The 21,653-nt window shown below is 44.4% G+C and overlaps 2 protein-coding genes across 4 annotated transcripts in view; one reads left to right on the forward strand and one right to left on the reverse strand.

Annotated features, from left to right (window-relative positions):
- The window catches only part of ULK4 (unc-51 like kinase 4), a 231,804-nt gene extending 222,285 nt beyond the window's left edge, over window positions 1-9,519 (forward strand). Inside the window, exons 35-36 of the mRNA XM_086467979.1 lie at window positions 6,257-6,345; window positions 9,294-9,519. Of these exons, the coding sequence (XP_086324105.1) occupies window positions 6,257-6,345; window positions 9,294-9,378 (174 nt within the window). The 3' untranslated portion in view covers window positions 9,379-9,519. The remainder of the gene's footprint in view (window positions 1-6,256; window positions 6,346-9,293) is intronic.
- A 2,469-nt stretch (window positions 9,520-11,988) lies between these two features.
- Window positions 11,989-19,782, reverse strand: CTNNB1 (catenin beta 1). Of its 3 annotated transcripts, XM_086468672.1 has the most exons (15): window positions 19,752-19,782; window positions 19,057-19,284; window positions 18,671-18,924; window positions 18,343-18,581; window positions 18,053-18,254; window positions 17,577-17,721; window positions 17,005-17,108; window positions 16,576-16,914; window positions 16,181-16,339; window positions 15,113-15,232; window positions 14,810-14,960; window positions 14,597-14,718; window positions 13,314-13,374; window positions 12,343-12,563; window positions 12,020-12,053 (listed from the first exon to the last, which is right to left on the reverse strand). In XM_086468672.1, exons 1-14 carry the CDS (start codon window positions 19,762-19,764, stop codon window positions 12,355-12,357), a joined length of 2,346 nt encoding a protein of 781 aa, XP_086324798.1. In that variant the 5' UTR covers window positions 19,765-19,782; the 3' UTR covers window positions 12,020-12,053; window positions 12,343-12,354. The 3 variants fall into 3 exon arrangements, with proteins under 3 accessions (XP_086324799.1, XP_086324797.1, XP_086324798.1); XM_086468673.1 differs by lacking the exon at window positions 12,343-12,563 and having other exon boundaries at window positions 11,989-12,053; XM_086468671.1 differs by having other exon boundaries at window positions 12,011-12,563.
- Between the last annotated feature and the right edge of the window lie 1,871 nt (window positions 19,783-21,653).

Consider the following 21,653-nt stretch of genomic DNA (forward strand, 5'->3'; position numbering starts at 1 on the left):
TTTTTATGGTCCAGCAACATTGCTCAGGCCTGTTCAAATGAGCTGGCAATTAGTAACATAAATATAACTTGTCCAACTTGATTTGTTCTTCCCACACACATGTTCTGTGTCTGTCTCTCTCCAGCTGAACCACGTGTTCAGAGAGGAGTAGCAAGGAAGCATGCTGTGAGGGGTGGGGGACAGCAGGAAAGTTTTTACCCTTTTAGAATGAGCCCTTGTACATTATAGAGAGCAAAAATAACTTGTGGCTATCCTAGTGATCGTGCAGCGTCTCTGTGAGCACACTGTCCTCAGGTGTTCCTCTGCTACACTTCATAGCCTGGCAAGAGTTACCATTCATTTTCATTAAACAACCTGTAAATTGGTTGCACCTTAGTGCCTTGAAGGGTCCAATCCCACGTACCTGCTGTGAGATTATGTCTAACATATGCCAGATTAAACACCTCACAAAAGACGACTGTGTATATCTGGGATTTTTGTTGCTGGTTTTAGTTGTTTTGGTTTTATTTTTTAAAAAACTTCCTGCCACGGGTATAAAATTGGCCTAATAGCTAGGGTGCTTCCCTGGTAAATGGAAGTTCAAGCTTTAACTTCTCCGAACCTGCCTGTTGCCTCCCTGCTAAGTCCCTGTGCAGTGGTATGTTATTCACTCATGGCGTGGGAACCATCCAAACCTCCCTGCCCCTCCCCATCCAGTGGAAACTGTGCCACAGCAACAAAAATGTGACTTTCAGTCACCTAGAAAAGGAGAGAGGACTACAGGAGAGCATGGGAACCCGTGACCTGCTGTGGGGGCACTGAGAAAAGGGTCGGAGTTGTGGTCTCTGCTGTCTGGACCATGAGTTTTCATTTGCTGTGTTGGCAGTCTGAGCTCCAGAGAGGAGAGGGGATTCAGATAACTTCATGCTCAACATGCAGGTTTCCATGTCCTTCGACAACTACGCACTCCCCATGCACTCTGCAAGTATCTTGGTCTCTGCTTCGGATTCCTCTTTGGAGGCTGACACCTGAAACATAATCATTACAGCCTCGGCTTTGTAGGCTCCAAATGCTTTATTGAGTCTGGCCCTTTGTTACACAAAAGTAGGACTATGTTACTTTGTAAGAGTAAGTGTGCAGGCTTACAGAAGTGACAGTTCCATTTGATCTGTCACAGGAAGTGAGGGCTCCATTTCTTATGCCTCCTCTGGACACTGCCAGCTTCATGAATATGCTTGGAGAGGGGATTTTTAATGAAAGAAATATTTATATTTAGTAAGTTTCAACACAATTGATGGATCTGTTAGTTTTATTTTGCATAGATGCTCCCCTGAACGAGTCCGTTTGCAGTATATTCTTGGTTATGGTGATCCTTCATTAAGAAGGAATGGCTGCGTATTTCTGGCCTAGTCGTTATGAGTTGTGAGTAACAAATCAAGTGACGTGTTTTGTTTGATTACTCCAGTGCTGGTGAATAGCTCAGCACTGACAGCCTGGGAGGAAAGGTACCATTAAATGCCTTGGGATAGGTGTAAGATGGGATGCAATGCTGCCAGGTTTTCTCCTCCAGTCCGGGCATTGTGCCTCATTTCTGACATTACCATCCCATTGACTTCTTTGCTGGGCTGTCATGTCAGCTATAGCAATGTTTTTGACACCACTATATTTTGTGACATTTGTTCCTTAAAAAATGGGAATAAGGTCACACTAAGCAGCTATGAATAGCCATCAACCAGCCTGGACAGCATTTGAAACAGCAGCTTTGGGTGGGGATGAAAGGTGCTGTCCTACTGACGGTGCCTTCAGCCAGTTGAAGGTGGAAGCAGGAATGAAAAGTCTGAGATGCACATTTAGAATTGTGGGAACAGCACTTACTATGATGACATGATTTGAAATAGTGTTTAGAAGGCAATAGGAGTGTGCTTAATTCTTTAAATTTTTTTATTCCAAAAACTTAATTTTTAAAAATACATTCTATGTCCTACATAGGGTCCTGGGCCCAGTCAGTGCACAGAAAAAATATGTTGCTTATTGGTTTTACTGCAGCATTAGCTGAAGATACAATTCCCATTCATAGAAAAGCCTCCAGCTGGGGATGAGTGGTACTTTATTCACAGCATTGTCAATATCCAAGTGATGGTAACGTTGGACCTACGTGTATCTGGTCGTTCTGATAAACCAGCCCACAGCAGCTCCTGTGTTACCCATGTGGCTGCTCTCAGCCAGTGTTGGTAAAGTTAAGTGAGAACTTGAGCTAACTAATCCTGCAAAGGTAATTAGCTTAATTGTATTAAATTTTGAGGAAAAAGTAAGGAAGCATTACTTTATGAGGTTTAAAATGCATGTGTTTGGGAAAGAGAAAAAGCCAGTTTGTGAGAAAAAGCATTTATGAAATGCCTTGCTTGTATCTGTGTATACAGGCATGGTGATGATGGCTTGTAGAAAAGCATCCGCTGAGTGTGGAAATGGTAAACACATCCAGCAGTTGTTTATTTGAGAAGATAAGACTTGAAGGTGCAGCTAAATGGGCTCCTGAGGCCTTTCTTCAACAAAAAAAAAGTTTCAAATAAAAAGGTCCTTATTTTTACCCAGTCAGTATTTTGCATTATTTCCCAGTTCACTTCACAAACATCAAGCTTAAGGTTTACTCGAAACCTCAACAACACTGGAAAATTTCTTTCTCTTCAAGATGGTGAGAGAGTAGTTTACTACTTAGGTCATTTAACTCAGTCGTAAATTACGAAATGTGAGGTATGACTAATCAGAGAAAGCAGTGCAGTATTATGAAACCGGCCTTAAGAAGAGTAATTGTCCCTTAAGTTTCCATGCTTTCCTGAAACTTGAATTGTGAAAGTCACGTCTTAGAGTGAGAATCCAAAACTCCTCACTTTATTAGTGAAGATGATCTTCCAGCAAATGTTCTATGTTATGTCTTTTCCTGCACTGACCTTTAGCAGAACCATCGTACCTGAACATAGCTATCCTAAATTTTAGGAAATACTGATCTTTATGTATCAACTATGGTACTCCTTATGGCTCACCCTCGTTTAATAGAATTAAAGAGAGGAAAGCTTCTGAATGGCTATTGGCTTAACAACGAAAAGTAATTTTGAAACTCTTGTTAAATTGCAGTGAGTGTACAACTAAACTGAGACTTAATTACATTTTTAATTAAAGGAATAGCTATTGATTATGTCATTGAATATGTGCTGTAGCCAGCCCTAACAAATAGCAATATTTCAGGAGATCATTGAACTAGTTGTTAAAATTCCAAGTGGATGAGATCTAGAACTGGTGTGGATAAAAGGCACAACAATGCTGGGTAGAATAAAAAGATAACAAGCTAAGTGAAAAATATGTTCATTTCTAAAATTTTGGTTACTGAAGGTTTTATGTCCTGTCAGAATGTGGTTTTATCTATGGAACAAAATGAAGACAAAAACCAGAACAATTTTTAGATAAGAAACACGGGTAAAGTTGTATCTTGTGTCTTGAAAGTGAACAGTGAGTGATTCAGACAATATTTCTCATGAGTTTTATGTAATCTGTTGTACGCGAGAGACCTTCTGATCAGTCATGGAGCAATCAGATCTACCACACAGGCTGATAAAGGGCAAATAAATTCTGGCGGTCAGAGCACTGAAAGCATGGGAGTACTGTCAAAAAACCGCAGCGGCGGTCGAGCTGGCTACAGGGCACTGGCAGCTCACCCTATATTCGACCTGAAGCTTTCCTGCTGCCACAATGTTGATCCTCTCCCAGGCCGGTGGTGTGGATGCCTGGCAGTAGATAGCAAGCAGTTTTCTGGACCCCAGTGCTCAGGAGCAGGTGGGGAAACCCCAGCAGCCTGCGTAAATCCCTACAGCCACGTTTTGTCAGTGCAAGTTCTCCATTTGTGCGTGGGGGTGGCACTGCCGGCTGGACGGGTCTGTTCTTCGCCAACACCCCTTGGCTTAGTTGATGCTGTTAGTTGATGCTCTCAAGTAAATGTGTCCCAAATTTGTTTTAGACTTAATTGAAACAGTCTGCAGGCTGCTCATGATGATAAAGAGCTGATCCTTTCCCTCCTTGTGGTACCGCTTTTACTGCTGAAAGGATCTTATTGAAGCATTTTATTAGACAGGGGAGCAGCCCCTATGGATAGATCCATAGGCACAGAAGCCCATCGCTTGTGGCTGAAAGCTGCTTGGAACAGTGAAGTATAATAAGGAGATGGGGTAGATGAACCATTGGGTCTTTCTGTTTCTGTCCATTATGATTTCTGTGCATATACAGCTGGTTTAATCCTTTCCATTCAAATGCATTGTATCCACAGAAGTGTATTCTTAATAATGATGCAAGGCATGCTGCAACATGGGTAAGCTTATAGTCAGACTCTATGAATCAGTTGGACTAAGTTATTGTTTGAAACAGAGCATTTTAGAATTAAAACACTTTCTTGCTACTGGATTTTATAGTTGACCATATTTTGAATGTTCTATGTATAATGCAAAAAGGCTAATTTGTTAAAAGACTGTGAGGATTGTACAGATGTCAGCACCCAGGAGTTAGGATGTATTAGAATTGGAGATATCTGTAACCTTTATTGGACCTTGTAGTTTTATGGAGCGTGATCCAGTCCTAGTGACCTTCCTCCCCGCATGACCTATGGCTCTTTTAAGGGATAAACAGGATGAACAAGGGCATGAATGTGCAAGTGCAAAGAATGTGGCAGTGGGTGGTGAGCTGCAGAAGTTCTGGTGAGGTGTTTGTCAGAGGCATGAGCGCTGTGTAGAAATAGGAAGCAATGGCTTGTGGTGAAAGCACTTTTCTCCTCTATTGCAGCTGCATTGTTACTGTGATGTGTGGTGGTGGTCTCACATTCAGAACCCAGATTACAAAACATCTTCTGCGTCTTAACAGGTGACAGGTATAGAAGAATGGATTATGGAAATATAAACTGAAAGGGTCAGATATAAACCTCAAGAGAGTAAAAAGATTTAATGACTTGTAATCAGGATTTACCAATGATTTGTACTTAGGTAATGGCATTGCTGTTTTTTTTCCAACATACAGGATACATTTTAGTTTACCTCAGACAGGTCCCTGTTCCCTGTTACTGCTTAACTACAGGATGTTGGAATTATGGATGTAATGACACTGTTGTTGCAGAATCGCTGCTGATGAGTTATGGTGGGATGGCAGCTGTAAATACAGCTTCCCTTGTGGTTTAAGAGGGAGATGTGAAGGCATATCGCCCAGATGCTTGATCAATGGTAAATAGGGCCAGCCACGGCATGCTAAATCTTAAAAGTCCTTGCCAGATTTTGGGATTAGAAGTCATCTTTTCAAGCATTAACTCCTTCAGTATCAAAATAATCATCTGCTCTGGTCCTCCTCTTTTCCTTTCTCTTCGGCCAAGATTTATTTACCCTTGCAAACAAGAACTGACACGCAAACCTTTTTTTTTCAGTCAGTTTTTGAGATACAAGAGCTTCTGCAGCAAGCTGCTGAGTACTCAGTGTCTGTTTGTGCCAGTGCCATACGACTTCATGTCATGTCCCCTGTGACCTTCCATTCACCTGCTTAACTGGTCAGGAAATGTGCGGCCCCTTGGAGCTGTGTAGTTATACTGCCTAAGGCCGGAGAAACAATAAACCAGTCATTACAGATTGGTGTGATGAAACACGCCAGCAGCAAAATCAGCTACAATCAGGATTCACTTGAGACAAAAGGGCATACAGCTTTGGTCACTCAGTCCCCTGCCCTGTAGGTGACAGTCCTGGGCAGGTAATATTCCTAATGACCGATGAGGGGCAAGAAAAACTTCAGTATGCAACTATTAACATTGCAGTGATTTTAACCTGGCTTCTCTCAGAGAAACCCTACACGTCCTGATCTGAAGTTTGATACAAGCTTGGTTATTTTTTCCCTGAAGTGAGAAATGAAAATCTCCCCGAGATCTCCCTGGAATTCAAACTAAATGGGGCTTGTATTTGCATTGGTACTAAGGATTAAATCAGGATTGGCAGACTGTGTTGTGGGAATTTGCTCATATACAGGGAATCAGAACAAGAGTGAATCTTGTTAATTAAGCCAAGACATTTTACATGGCCTGTGCCTAAAATTCAGTCCTGTTCAGTAAAAGGGACTTTCTCTTGGGTCTATTTAATGTTACATTCCATTTACAATTGTAATAAATGCTATAACTTGTCTCCCTCTCCCCTATCTCACAAAAAAATGACAGAAAGGAATTTCTTGCGAAGCCTTTGATAACGGTTCTTTCTTTTTGTTCCAGATAACTTCAAACGAGAAGTGCTTGGAGAGCCTGAAGAATGATGGTGATGCTCTTATCCAGACTCTAGAAAGCCTGGCCCAGACTGCCAGGTGAGTTCCCTCAGGCTTCCAGGAATTTCCAGGACTGAAAGCGCTTGCTGCCTCTTTTGTCTGCCATGGTCTGCTGTAATCGCCTTCTGTGCAGTATAAGCTTCTCAGGTTTCTGTCCCTGGCCCCCCTCCCTGCACTGCTCTTCTCCAAACTCCTCTTGTTCAGAGCTTGCTGGTGTTTCTGACATGTTGTCGTGCGTGAGCCACAGTGTGCTGCACAGTCCAGCCCAATGTGTGTCCATGTGTTGATTGCTTTATTTAAAAAAATATTTTATTCCAAACACTCTATATCAGTCTCTATAACCAGATACTGTTTAGTGGTTCTTGGCAGAGCGAGATAGATGCACAATGCAAGGTTTGTGCCCTGTTTTAGCATCATTGTGTTTGGTACACTTGCAAGCTGATTAGTTTCAAATGCTCAGCTGAAGAACAGAACTGCTTTTGTTTAAGAATACCTGTGGCTTCTCCAAGAAGGCATGAGACTTAGGGGAATGCCACGGTCTCCTCTGCGAGAACAGAGGTGCTAGTCCCAACAAGTTGACCAAACCTCAGCTCATCTCCCATTAGACTTTCCCTCATCTAATCCCCCTTGGACATATGAATGAATGAATTGCTGTTCTATGCCCCTCAAAACAAATTTTAAACTCCTGCTGTGAGCTGTTGTGCTGCATTTCACTCCTGGTTGAACTAAAATTCGTGAGAATTTTACTAGTTTATAGATCAGTTTTTGAAACACTAAGATAATCTCAGTGTTCTTCGTGCTTTCAAACACAGGCTTTATATGGGTGAGTTGTTTGGGAAAACTGGCTTCTTGACATTATGGCAGGGTGTACCCTGTGTTGGAAGGAAGGGGGGATGTGGGCAGATATGGAGAGGAAATGTTGGGATGTGGGGAGTGTAAGGAGGTGCACACCAAGGACTAACCAAACTTGTTGAGAACAGTCTGCATCACTCCCACATACTCAGCTGCTGACTCATGGGTTTTTGTATGACACATTATCTAACTAAAATAAAACGTCAGCCCTCTCCAAGGGAGACATTGGCACCGCCACTGAAGATGGCAGTGGGGTTTTCTTCTTTTAGAACTGCTTTTCACTCTGTTTTGTAGCATTTCAGCATTAAATGCACTAGACAGCCCAGTCACGGTCCTTCAGTCTGCTTTTCTGGCTTCCTCTAATTGTTATCTATACATTTCTTTACTCAGAAAACCACATACTGCATTCACTCTTCTTTGACACAAGATGCTCAGTAGACCAAATTCTAGCTGATGCCAATGATGAGGGTTTTGATACATCAGGGTAAGCCAAGTTCCTCTGCTGTGCTGAGCTCCAGCACTGCAGCAGCAACAGGGGTGTCCCTGACAGCTCATGGATTTAATTTCCCTCCCTCCCCTTCTTTAGGGAACACGTGTCCCTAACCATTTGCCTCCAGAGGAAACTGAGAGGGCTTCAGCTGGGATCTTGGGGCCAGAATGGACTCAGACATGGGCAAATTGGCAACGGGCAGGCATGAGAAGCCTGGGGCTAGGAAGCTGTACCAGGTTTAGCTGAACGGCCATTTCATTTATGGAGGTTATGGATATTCTGCTGTCTCCCCAGATTCCCTTATATGGCATCTGTCCCAGAACATTCCTTGTGACCTAATAAACTTGGTCTCCTCACCTGTTCTTTGAACCCAATTTAGAAGCCTCTCTGTATCTCATGTGGAATTGGAAATGTTTTAGAGAAGGCTGCAACTGCGATCCTGGATCTAAGCCATCCCCTGAGTGGTCTAAGCTCCCAGGCCCTTCCACCCACATATTATCTCTGGGTTGAAGTGACTGAGGAGCGGTTTTGTTTTGCTCATTTTTTACAGACAGGTTTCTAAATCTTTCGCTCTGCCTGTGTGGCAGAAGGAGGATACCAGCCAAGCGGTCACGTGCCAGGAGAGGGGCACTGCTTGGACTGGAAGCTGCTTTCGGTGCTCTCCTGCTGCCGTGTAGCAGCTGTGGGTTGCTGAACTATCTCTGCAATACATCCTCAGCTAGTCAGAACAGGCAGCTCTGGGTGACGCATAACCAGCCCATTCTGCTTAGTAGCTACACGGAACCAAATCTATGCTTTAAAATGGGGGATCGTAGCCATTTATCTTTCAGGGAAGACAGTTGCCAAGATGAGTTTGTTTCAGGTAACTTAATTTTCTGGTTTAAACTGCTGCTCATTGAGACATTGGCTTACATAGTGTGGACTGGTCATTTGGATTTCCTGGCTAGCTCTGCGTTCCCCAAAGCATGGAGTGTCGGTAGGTGTTTGTCATTAGCACCAACCGAGGAAGTTGCAGATTGATCTACTAGTGGCCTTTCTAAGCTAGAGATGAGGGATAGTAGTCTCTAAACAAAACCCACTTGTTTCTGTGGACTAGCAGTAATGTGTTACAGCCTCTGTTCCAATGCTAGGGAAAACATGTTTCCAGAAGGAAAAACTAGGCAAAATAATACATATAATAAAAACTTAGGTGAGGAAGCAAAGGAAAAGGCCCCACCAATCTCAAACCTGTGGTGGGGTGGTCAGTCCTCCCTACAGGAGACAGGTGGAACTGCCCCCCGTGCTGGGGTAAGAGCCTGTGTGCGTGGAAACACATCTTTCTGTCAAACTGGAAGGTGTGTATGTGCAGATCCGGGGGGGGGGGGGGGGGGGGCGGGACGGTGATGTGATAAATTGCATCTTTTTGGAGAGGAGATTGAGTGAGGTAGCAGTTACTGTGAATTTGAGCTGAAACTCATTTTTACACAACATTTGCTACAGGGCAGAATTCACTAGTTGCATGTTGCTGCTTAACAGAAAAGCAGGGTATACAGTGCAGTTAATGGGTGTTAAGAATTTTCCAGCATGGATAATGGCAAATGTGGAATTTGAACATAAGGTTTTCCCTTGAGAATGTCTAATAGATGTTACTGGCTTTAATTCCTAGCGCTCATGCCGACGGTGCTGTTGCTTCCTTGGCATTGGAAATTCTGCGAATGGTGGGACATGAAAATATCAAGACCACCAAGTGAACTGTTTCTGACCAGCCTGCCGAGATGTGCAAGTTGTGTATAGGCTGCTCAGCACCTCCGTCCTGCAGGAACACCTTCACGTGAGCCGAGCAGCCGTAACTAATTTAGCAAGCTGTGCCGTAGCTGAATCTGGGAGGCTTCATTCAGGAAGGGAGGGAAACTGGTTTGCGGGAGGTTGTGTTTGTTTGTTTGTTTGTTTTTTAAACCCCCGTAAGGATGAACTCTTGGTTACTACTTTACCTTGCTGCCCTTACGTGATGTAGCTCAAGTATTTGACAGCCAAGTTTGAAATGCGTAAATTAAATAAATAGTATGGTTATTTCACAAGATAGAAGTAAAGCGTTTCACTCTTTTAAGCTACTGCTAGAAATGTTTCTTATCTTGCAGACCAGGTGAATGCCTTGGTTGTTTATCTGAAGGGGTCACCTCATGCCTATGGCTGGCACTAGGCAGTACCTTTTTATGAAGACAATGTTGCTCATCTCACGCAGCTGGAACAGCTGGTTGCCCTGTGATGACATAGTGACAATGTAGGTGTGGCGTGTATGCATGATCCGTCCTATCAGGTTTTTTATGCAGTAGCAGGGGTGCTTCTTGTGAGACTGTGCGCCCAGCACTTAAACTGCACTGGTGGAGCGTCGCGCTCACTGCCAAGGCCCCTGGCTGGAGCTGCTCTTTGAAAACAGGTGAGATGATGAGCTTGTCACTTGTCCCCAGTAGAAGCTGATGCTCTAGGAAGGGCCCTCTAGAGCTAGCAGATGCCACGGTGTGTAAAGTATATTATTCTTCACCCCTACGTGCCCTGAGCAGGCACAGCATGGCACTGTGACCACTTCAGGTTCGCCTGTCAAAGCAGCACCTGCCACACCTACCCCGTGCAGGTGCCTTACTGAGTTGCTGCGACCACCCTGCTCTTGGACAGCCCTGTTCACCAGCGAGCATGGAAGCCAGCAAACACTTCTAGGTAAACAAACCAATTCCACCATGTACATTTTACAGGAATTGTTTTCTTGCATTAAAAATCACTATTTTTCATAGCTTAACAGCTGGAATTACTAGAAATGGGGAAAAGTGTGGTGGTGGCCATTATTTGAAGTATTTTATACTAACAGTCTTCTACCGTGAGCGTGGCTGAGAGGAACAGACCTGACCGATGGGGTGAGACTTGCCCCTCCACTGGTGCAGCGCCTTCGCTTGGCCAGTGGAAGGGGGAGCAGCCTGGTTCCACCCTCAGCACCTGGGCACCCCAACTTGAGCCATGGTCCTTCACTGCCCCGACCCCCTCTGACCTCCTGCCAGCAAACTGCTGCACTGGGGCAGAAGGGCCCAGGAGCGCTTGCTCTGGGCTGAGGCAGCTGCACCACTGTGCAGCTCCGCACAGTCCCTGACTAAGCACCGGTCCGAGGGCTGCCTTCCCTCCTTCCTGCCACACCGGTGCTGCCTCAAGCAGTCAGTTACCCACTGGCCATCCTCACACAGCAACTGACCCCTGACAACACCTGAAAATGGGTGTAAGCTACTGAACAGGCTGTAAGCAAAGGATCCTCAGGTGCCTCTGGTGACAGCACACAGCTGACTGATAGTGCTGTTCACACTTCCCGAAGTGAGCGCCTGGCTGGCAGGCCCAGCCCCAAGTGTAGTTGGCCCACACCTGGCCCAACCTGCCCTGTGCTGAGTGAGGAACAGGCAGCAGATCAGGTGCAGGCACACTGCCTCAGGACACCCCTATAAGCCTCTGTCCTTCCACTTGGGGCTCTAAAGGGCAACAGTTCCTCAGCAGGAGGGAAAAGGTAAATGGTTCTGAAGCAGTGAAGTTGTGCAATTCCAGGACAATTTTCAAAAAACTTGCTAACAAACAGCCACTATACTTTATGGTCTGAAATAATCTGACACAGAGTGAATTAAAAGTTTACTTTAATTTTGAACCATTTTATAACTGCATTTTTCTCATGAAGCATCTGTATCACAGCAGGCTACAATAACTTTGGGATAAAAGGCAACTGGTAAACTGTCCAATACAAGGTTCCAAATAAACAGTTCTTACTGGCCCCTACCCAGACATATCCCAGATAAAGTTTTTGATCAAAAACATGAAATAGATCCACCTGCTTATTTTAAGCATATTAAAAAGGAAACTAATTGGACCATTTCTATTTGTCTAGTTTTTTTATACAAAAAGGCTACACAATGTTACACTTTATTCAGAATACAGTTAGAGCGATTATGAATTAGTGTTCTACACCTTTACTCAATCCTTAAAAATTAGAAACTGCTGTAGCATATTCACTATAACTTAATACTACGAGAGACTTAAAAAAAAAAACCTAACGACAATTACTGCGAAAAGAAAGGCTACTTCCAAAGCAAGCAAGGTCAGTACCATTACAGAGATTTAAAAAAAATAATAAATTTTTAACAAGCAAGGCTAGGGTTTGATAAATTCCATCTTGCAATTCATTCTTGTGCATTCTTCGTTTCTTGAATCACTCCCAAAATCCATTTGTATTATTACTCCTCGACCAAAAAGGACCAGAACAAAAAGTTTACTTCAATTGTTCCCATAGGAAACTCAGCTTGGTTAGTGTGTCAGGCACTTTCTGAGATACTAGCCCACCCCTCGAGCCCTCTCAGCAACTCTACAGGCCAATCAACGCAAGTTCATTCAGATGATACAGCTGCAAAGAGAAAGAAAACAGGTGTCAGCGCTCTGAGCACAGGGCTGGTTCAACACACCAACACTGCAAGAAGCCAGCGCACAAGACGCTACAGTTAATTACTTCCACACCTCACAGCAGAAGTCAGGCTGGGGCGCACTGATGGTGTGCTTCCAGAGCGTGTGCATTCACTGTTCTGGCACACTGGGACCCAACTGAGCCAATCCCTCCCTGCCAACCGAGGCCGCGGTCCAGTCACCTCTTTTTCTCTCTTTGTTTTGTGTTTAAATTCAAGGTTGGAGCTTCTTACCTAAAGGATGATTTACAGGTCAGTATCGAACCAGGCCAACTGATTACTGTCACCTGGAGGCAGCCCATCCATAAGGTCCTGGGCATGGCCAAGATCTGGCAGACCATCAACTGGGTAGTCAGCACCAGGGTGGTGGCCACCCATTTCATGTTCCATCATAGGGTCCATACCCAAGGCATCCTGACCGTATCCGCCAGAGTGGAAAGAACGGTAGCTAGGATCTAAGAAAGTTAAAGGTGGCAGAGGGAAAAAAAGCATAATGTTAACAGATGTTAGATGCATCAGAAGCTGCAAGTATCAGTGTGTGAGAAGATCTTTGTAGCCATCTAATCTTTTTCTAGTTCAGCCAAGTTCAAAACAATCTGTTGCCTGCCCTTAATGGCTATTCCACTGTTCGCAACAGCCTTCCAGTACAATTCTGCAGACAAAGCACACTGCAGTCAGAAGCACGAGCAGATTCCAGCCAAGCCATTAGTCTGCACAATCAACAGTACTAAAATTTAACAATACTGCAGCAAAACCACGCTCCAAGACTGTAGGCTTGCTTCTGAAAGACTAGTCAAAAATAGCTTAGAATCCTTAGGGATAGGCTTGCGTTCAAGTCTATAGGCACTTACAGCCCAATACATTCAATACCAGCTTTTTTGTTTTAAAGAAAAACTGCACCATTGGAATTGTCAAGTCCATTTGCAAAGAATGTAAAAGATTTCTGGAAACAACAGCTCAGCGGGAGATTCTCCCACAAGACTCAGACAAGAGACACCAGTTCTGCATGTTCATACGGCTCCATTCAGGCTGCCAGTGGTGCTGCAGAAACTGGTTATTAGAGCCGGCAGCTCCCGTCTGCCTGTCAGCTCACAGCATCTTGCTGAAGAGTAATTCACTCTTCACTCATTTGCAGTTCTCCTTTAAAATCTATGACTTGACTTCATCCAACTTAAGTTTAGTCAAGGGGACCAGAAGAGACATACCATCCGGGCGGTATCCAAGAGGTTCTCCCTGGGCACCAATATCAAGTCCAAGATCTGCTGTCTAAATGCACACAAGAAGTTACAGAACAGTTTTAGTGTCAGGTCCTTGGGCCAGCACTAGTAATTCTGAGTTTAAAAACTACTGAAGCTTGCCCCAGATCCCTCTCTAGCAACTCCTCCTCAGCACGGTACTTCTGTGAACATGAAATGCCTTTTCATCTAAGCATCTGCAGCCAATCTAGAACAGCCTGATTTAGGCACAGGAATCCACAGACCCCTGGAAGGAGGGTTCCCTTTGGGAATGAAAAAGGCAGGGCAGGTCTAGGAACACTCCTCCTCCTCCTCAGGTGCACCAGCCCAGCTCCTGTTGAGTCAGCTGCTCAGGCATTCCTGAGCCAGCAATAAGAGCTTTTAAGAGTCCTTAAGAGGGTCCTTCAGCAGAAGGACCCTCTCCCAGTCTGTCCAATCACAGAAATAACCGCCTGGCTGTAGTGCAATTACCTAACTCCAGTCTCAAAGAGAGACTCCGGTTTCGGTTTGGTTCCCCCCCCACTGCTGTGGTAGATACAGATTTTGGGAACACAGAAAAGTAAGCACTGAAGTAGGACAAACCAAGGGTACTGCCCTTTATTTAATACGAACGTACAAGACAAGCAAGGCTCCTGCATCTTAAGAATCTGGGGGGAGACACTTAGTGAAACCTTCCCTCTACCACATGGCACACAGTTTGTTTTCAGTCTCAACTCACTGTGTAGCCCTTTAAGCATGAAAAAAGGCAAGGTGTGATAATCAGCCTGCAAACACATTCTAGTCTGAAAGCTCAATTCCAAGGAGAACCCAAGTTGCTTCCCCACCCCAAGAGCATTAGTCCTACAGCAACTGCTTGGCAGAAGCCTCACAGGATGCTTTATGTTTACACTTCCCTCGTATCCCTCATACCTCCATTTTTGCATGCAGGATTCACTAGGTTCTGACAAGCAGCACAGGAAAGTACAAAGCTCTTCTATCCAGCTTTGCACACCAACCAACAGAACAAGAACTATAAACTTTAGCAGCAGCAGAGAACAGACCCTTCCTGTCTGCAAGGGCAAGAGCAGCTCTAGGGCTGCTTGCCACAGGGTCACTGAACCTGAACATTTATGCAGAGAGCGTAAAGAAGGTAGAGCCCTGTGTAAAGCTGGACCCGGATCACTGATGGCATCTACGCTGCACTACTGGAAGGACGGAGGACCGAGAAGTAAAGGTCTCCCAAAGGAGCCATTCACACAGAAGATGTGACTCACCTCGTTCCAAGCCATTGGCTCAGTCCGGAACAGAGAGCTCGTCAATTCAACCGACAGTCGTTTCTTATAGTCCTGTGGTTTGTCCTCAGACATTCTGAACAGCACTGCAGCTGCGTATGTTGCTATCGACAGGAAGAGAGATTTTAGCAGAGGTCAAGTCTTCTGGCAACTTCTCTAACTCAAGTACGAAACCTGCCTTTTAAGTTCACTTACCAACACCCTCGTTCCTAGAATGAAGCAGTTCTGTTAAAGGGGCAGTGGCACCTTCAGCTTCAATTGCTTCAGCTGCTTCCTTGTCTTGAGCCAGTTCACAAAGTACACCTGCAGCTACTCTCTGGATATTCTCAATGGGAGAGTACAACAACTGCAACCAAAACACAAGGGTTTCTTTAGCTCTCCTACTTGAAACGAGCTCTTCAGCACAATCTGACTTAGCAGTTCTACCAAGGAAAAGAAAAAGCCATTTTACCAGTTCTCCCAAGATGTACCACAGCATTGTCTTGAGCTCTGACTTACCTGCACAAATAGCGGAATGGTATTCAGACCCCTGATTACGATTCGATTATGAACATCACGTGCGAGAATATGCAGGGCTCCAGTGCAGCCCTCAACAATTTCTTCCATACGCACACCCTCCTAGTTAGGGAAAGAAAAAGCATTTTTTGAAGTTGAGATACTGCGTGCAGTCTTCTAAAATGACTGTCAAAAAGCTGATCAGCCTGTCAACCAACGAAATTTGTTGCCTGCACATACCCCCTCCTCCCTCAACAGGGCTCATGTCTGCTATCTACTGCTGGCCTTCAAACCTACCATCCCTGCTAGGAGTCGGGCCAGTTTGTCCAACTAAATTCAGTTAGCGAAGCATCTCTGTGGAACTCCTCCCTCCGTTCTACTTCAGTTCATTATGAAGTTCACATCTGACAACACTGGCTCTTTTCCCCAAGCTGGAGCAGATTGGCAGTTTGCTAAGTCTGAAACAGTGGTTATCAGTGACAAGGAGGCCCCGTCCTGCCTCTGCAAGAATTAACTGCACTCCTGTACTAGCAGGTACTGCCCGTGCTAAGGCACCTTCCCCTGTGCTCATGTGTTTAACAGGGCAAAAAAGGGGAAAAAAAAATAGAGGCTGATCTTGCCACACTGACCCAGTACCTGAACAGGTGACAGGTACGGAGCCCGCACATCTTTTCAGCACTTTTACAGCTCAGCAATACACAGTAAGCTGCGATAGCATCCTTAAATGCACACTTCTGAGGACAAGGCCATTCTGGTTTCCCAGTAAAGAACTACTTGACTTGCCTGAGTTGGCAAAACCAATATTTCTGTGCTCTACCACAGTCAGAATTAAGTGCTGAAGGGGTTCTCAGCAAAATAAGAACGAAGGCTTTGGCATTCTTGTTTATTTAAGAAAATCTTCAGGTCTTCTTAAATAAACAGAATTATCAGCACAGCAAAAGAAGAACATGAAATAGAGCAAATGATAAAACAGCTCTTTAGTCCAAACAGTACACGGCTGAGGCACATGGGCAAACGAGGAGTCTGAGAGCCAAGTTCTACACGTAACTTTGCATCGTGGTGGCCACTTACCACAAACTGCTGTTGCGTTCCACCCATAGAGGTACGTCGCTGGGTATCTTGATGTGCTCTAACCAGCAACTGAACTAGCCTTGGAATAGCACCTTGTTCACGCAGCGGGGCGTGGTTCGCAGGACAGAGCGCCAGATTGCGGATCAAGCCAACGGTAGCCTGCCATTCAGAAAGGGGGGGAATAAAGGAGCATGACAGGTGTGCTTGCTGTGAGCCGTTTCTCTTTTTAATTGGTTGATCCCAAATGCTTAAATCTCTAGGAGACAACACTAAGTTGCTCAACTGAAGCAACTTTCCCATCAGACAAGTTACATTCCCCAACACTGTAGAAACAAAAGTCTTTTTCACAGTTAAAGTTACACTCAAAAAAGCACCACCTTTCAGCTGTTACTTACCTTGATCAAAGGCCAGTGCGAGGGTGGGTGCAACAGTTTAACCACCACTGGGAGTCCGTAATGGAGACGTACTGCATTTTGAGCCATCTCAGCTTCTTGATGCCTGCTGGTGAGGTGACGGAGTGCACAAATAGCAGGTTCTGTGATGTCTTCCCTGTCTCCAGCCCGAAGAACTGTGCGCACAAGAGCCTCGATGCCACCAACCTGGCACACCATCATCTTGTTCTTGTAATTGTTGCAGGTAAGGTTAGAAAGGATGCCAGCAGCACAAGTCACAACATTAATATCATCTGATCCTAAAAGCTGAACAAGAGTCCCTAGAAGGCCTTCCATGCCCTCCTGCAGAAAAAAGAAGGGAAGAAAAGTTTAGTCTCTCTGCTCTTCTACTATGTTGGCTTTTGACCCTGACACCTCAGAAGAGCCATTTACCTGCTTTGTTGCAGCATCTGACAGATTTCTCAGAGTCCAGAGACAGTTTTGGACAAGACGCTGGCTTGGATCTGTGAGGTGGAGTCCCAAAGCTTGCATCCCACCTAGAAGATGGTACAGATTTGATACCATTACTCAGATTTGACACCATTACTGAGATGCTCATCTTGTGAACAGCCAGGTCCTCCTCCTCCTTGAAGTCTGAGTGAGTATCTCGCAAGCTTTGGGATCTCTCTTGGCATTAGCATTGTAACATGGCTAGGCCCTAACACTTCATCACATAGAAAAAAAGTCTCGAGATTCTCTTTGGGCCTTTTAAATGTACACGTATTCTAAGGGGACCATTCTGACCACGCTCAGCCACTAAGCCACCCAGCTAACACCAGAGCAGACTTACTTAGAACAGACTACCTTTCGTAACTCTGTACACTAAAACCTCCAAAACTAGTTATGGACTCAAGGACTGATCCAAGTTCAATTTTTGATGCTGGCAGTTTGTTCTTGTGTGGAATGTACTGATCCTGAAATACTGTATAGCTTTTTTTAAGTTACCATGGGTACAAGGTACTTACCAGCCTCAACAATAGCAGGTTTGTTGCTAGAGCAAACGGACAACACCTTCAGCACCCTACTCGTGGTCCACAATAGTTTTTCGTAAGTATAGGTCCTCATTATGTTTACTAGAGCCTGGGGTCCACCACTTGCCAGAATAATCAGCTGAAAGACAGCAAAAAATAACATTTATCTGTCACTTCCTGCACATGTCAGTGGGTAGCAACTGTTGCTTGCTTACACCCATCATAGGTTACAGATCCCTAAAAAATTGTTCACATGTGCTGGTGTGGTCTGTAAGTCTTGCAGTCTCGCTCTAAGCACGACTGCATTTCCGCAAAAGGATTCCTGCGTCCCTCACCTCTTGCAAGGTCAGGACTGACTGGCAAAAGCCCAACAAGGCTGAAGATTCAGAAGGGGATCAGCACACAGGAGCTGTTAGGCCATCCACAGCAAGCTTGCTCGTTTTAAGTGCTTCGGTGGCACAGGCACTTACCTTACTTTCTTGATTGCCATATGCTAAAATCTGAAGGCAGTCTGTTGTGATGGCCAAGAATTTGACATTTGTCTTGTTGAGCAAGGCAACCATTTTCTGCAGCCCACCAGCCAGACGGACAGCCATTTTGGCTCCTTCCTGATGTAACAGGAGATTGTGAAGAGTTGTAATGGCGTAGAACAGCACAGAGTCCACTGGTGACCTACAAAAGGAAATAAAAGAAAAAACTGTGAGTACCTGCACCTACCAGTACCAACTAAAAAGCACGAGTACTGTCTTAGTCCACATACCCAAGCATTTTAACCAAAGCGGGGATGCCTCCTGATTTGAAGATTGCCAACAAGCCTTCACGGTGGTGTGAGAGATTGTGTAGTGTGCCTGCAGTACAACGGGCTGTTTCCACATCGTTTGTGTTTTGCATGGTACGTACAATAGCAGACACCATCTGAGGAGATCTCATAATAGCATGGCGAGAGGCTTCCTTTTTGGATAACTGATGAACCATAACCGCAGCCTTGTTCACCACCACCTACAGAAATATTTGACGAAAGCTTTTAGTTTTAAGGCCGTTGAAGAAGCCCCACAAGCAAGCTACACTGAGGCAAAGAAAATGCTTACCTGGTCCTCATCATTCAACAGTTTGGTCAGTTCTGGGATTGCACGAGTTGCAAGTTCAGCATCATCTTGATAGTTAATCAAATTAACAACAGCATGTTTTAACATCTGGGATGGCTCAGCCAGCCGTTGTACATTAGTTGGATGAGCAGCATCAAATTGCGTAGATGGGATTTGCATTCCTTCATCCAGTGTTTCAGGGAACATAGCTGCACGCACCCTCTGAGCTCTAGTCATTGCATACTGGCCATCAATATCTGGAAAACAAGGTAACTCGTTACTCAAACTAGGAATAAAAGCTCATTTTCTAGGCTGGTAATAATTTCGTAATTAGGTTTCCGTATTAAGCTGCATGCCTAAGTAAACCAGTGTAACAGAAAAGGCCTTACCAGCAACTTGCTCCTGCGTGAAGGACTGAGAGAATCCCTGCTCCCACTCGTATAGCACTTGTGTTGTGTCCACATCTTCTTCTTCAGGATTTCCCTTGCCACTCAAGGAGGGAGCAGTTGTTGTGGCACCAGAATGGATACCAGAATCCAGATACGACTGTTGCTGCCAATGACTGACTGCTGCTTTTCTGTCTGGCTCCATTGCCATATCCAGCTCCATCAAGTCAGCTGTAAAAAATCATTGTTGAAGAATTACGTTTAGTTCAATTACTCCAACACATATTAATCCTTCAATATATGACAGAGATTTTAAACAAAAATAAACTGTTATAAACTACCTAAACCCAGCAGAGGTAGCACTGCAAGCAAGACGGCAGTTTTGACTCGAGGCTTTCCGCTGAACCAAGGCAGACATCTATAAACCCAATCACCAGGCAGAGCAGTCACTGCTTAAAGGCCCCCTTCTCCACATACTGTGGTTATATACTTGACAGTAAAGGGACCCAAAATGCTTACAATGACAAACTTGTTTGCAGGCTTGCATTCTGCTGTAAGGTATTAATTACTGCAGTACAGCAGACATTATTCGATCCAAGTGACTTTAAAAAGTTCAAAAAAGGGAGTAACGAGCCAGTTTAACAGCTCTTTATTAGAACAGCTAGAGTCTAATAACATACTTGTAATGCATTATATACCTTGGGTTGCCATGTTCCTTTGTTGTGCTCCTGGAACTCTTTCCTGTTACCTTTCAGAGACCCTAAAAAAGAGCAAGGTTAGAACTTACTAAACGCTAATCAGAGCTAGCAAGACAGGATTTCATATGAGAACACCAGAATTGCACACTAAGACTTTGCACATCTTGCCATTTCATTACTACAGGAAGAATATTCAAATGCTAATTAGTAAATCCCCATGGACAGAGATGCAAAAAAATGAAACTTATCACACAGGCTTTTTCTGGCAGACTATATGTAAGATATATTCTCCTCTTAAACCTGCAAGAAAAAAGTATTGAGAACTGACCAAAACAGAGCCATTTTTTACTTCCGTATGTTTGCGTAAGATGAAGTCCAGGCATTAAATTCTACAGCTTGAACATGCCTCAAAAGGCTAAATGTCAGACTTCCTCATTTCCCTTGAAGACAACTACTCTTACAATACTAGCAAAACTGTTTGATACAGGGCTACAACACAGATTTTCTCAGGGAAAGCTGAAATGACCATTTAAAGCAAGCTGCTATTATTTCAGTGTACAAAGACTCCCTGAAGAGTTATAATTGAACCTTCTCCTTTACTCCTTTCCTGCACCAAAGCAAGGTTTCTTACTACACAAAATACTCTTGCTTGAAGTTAAACTGAAAATTTAAAAGTTAAACTGATAAACAAATGCTGTTCTTTAGTTACATAGTAAGTCACCAAACTTTTTTTTTTAATTGCCCAGAAAGCCAAGATAATTTGGGGCAGGAGGCTGAAATATGATCAAATGCCCTATCCAAATCTTCGGTACACACCTCCATTTGATATCACCAAGCAGTATGGAAGTATTTGTAGCATAAATCTGTAGCTGCCTCTTCACTATCCCAGAGAGAGAAATTCGAGGCTACAGCTTCACAGCAGGTCACTCAGAGCTGTCATACTTTTATTTCATTTGCTCCCCCTCCCCCCACAGTCCAACACTGTTTTCAGCACAGACTCAGAGCTGGTGACAGCCTATTCTGGGAGCTAGCCAAGCAGAAACATTTGTAGTGGTAACAGTGCAGCGAGCAAAACCATCTCTCCCAGCAATCAGCTGTCAATGCGCAGTTAGGTGTTAGAGCTACGCTGATCAAAACATTCCTAGACAATGAAGTAAAGGCGAGCCACTAATCTCTTTAAAGGACAGGTCTGCAGTACCGTGTCAGAAGAACAGTTCGTTTGACACCGTATTTGCGTAAAGACAGATTTCCCAGTTTCAGGGTTTCCTTCAGGAGTACCTTTCAGAAAACCATAAATAAACAAAAGACAGGCCTGCAGTTTTAAGTCTCACTGAATAGGTTAGGCAACTCTGAGGCAAGCTTTTATTTCACTGTCTTTAAGCCAGTGGCAGGATACTCCAGCAGCTCCTGAACAATCTCGTTACTCTGCTGTACAAATGCCAGTGCTGTTCGCCCTGACTCTGCACTCCACAACTTTTGGCAGCAACCCTTCCTTGGCTCTTTTAAAGTGGACAGTAGATCTGCATCTGCAGCAGATAAGCAGCACTGTGCTGATTTAAGACGTAACACAACACAAAGTAAGTACTCTGCTATGCAGTTGGAAATACTTAAGTCCCTAAACAGTCCTACTCCACAGCCTGGAAGAGACTAGCCAACTCAGAGTGCACTCCTCACAATCTGCATGGAGGATGCACTGACAATACATTTTTTTTCCAGTCCCTTGAACACTAGATTCTTCCAACATGCTGTTGGGAGTAGCAGTGGAAACGGGAAGGAAAAATTTAAGTCATGCTGCCAGCTTACCATTAATACAAAAATTCTCCTGAGTAGTAGAATTGCCTATACAAAAGCTTGATCGTTCCCTGCAGGTCTTGTGCATTACTCTGTCAGGCCCACTGACAC

The sequence above is a fragment of the Leptosomus discolor genome, chromosome 7 (genome assembly GCF_034619465.1).
Source record: "Leptosomus discolor isolate bLepDis1 chromosome 7, bLepDis1.hap2, whole genome shotgun sequence".
In the NCBI taxonomy this organism is placed as follows: domain Eukaryota; kingdom Metazoa; phylum Chordata; class Aves; order Leptosomiformes; family Leptosomidae; genus Leptosomus; species Leptosomus discolor.

Excerpts from the sequence above, each read along its gene's own strand:
- CTNNB1 (XM_086468671.1), bottom strand. Across the intron at positions 18,255-18,342 it reads GCTTTGGTTAAAATGCTTGG|GTCACCAGTGGACTCTGTGC; the intron begins GTATGTGGACTA and ends TTCCTTTTGTAG. Across the intron at positions 15,233-16,180 it reads GAACGCAACAGCAGTTTGTG|GAGGGTGTGCGTATGGAAGA; the intron begins GTAAGTGGCCAC and ends TTCCCTAACTAG.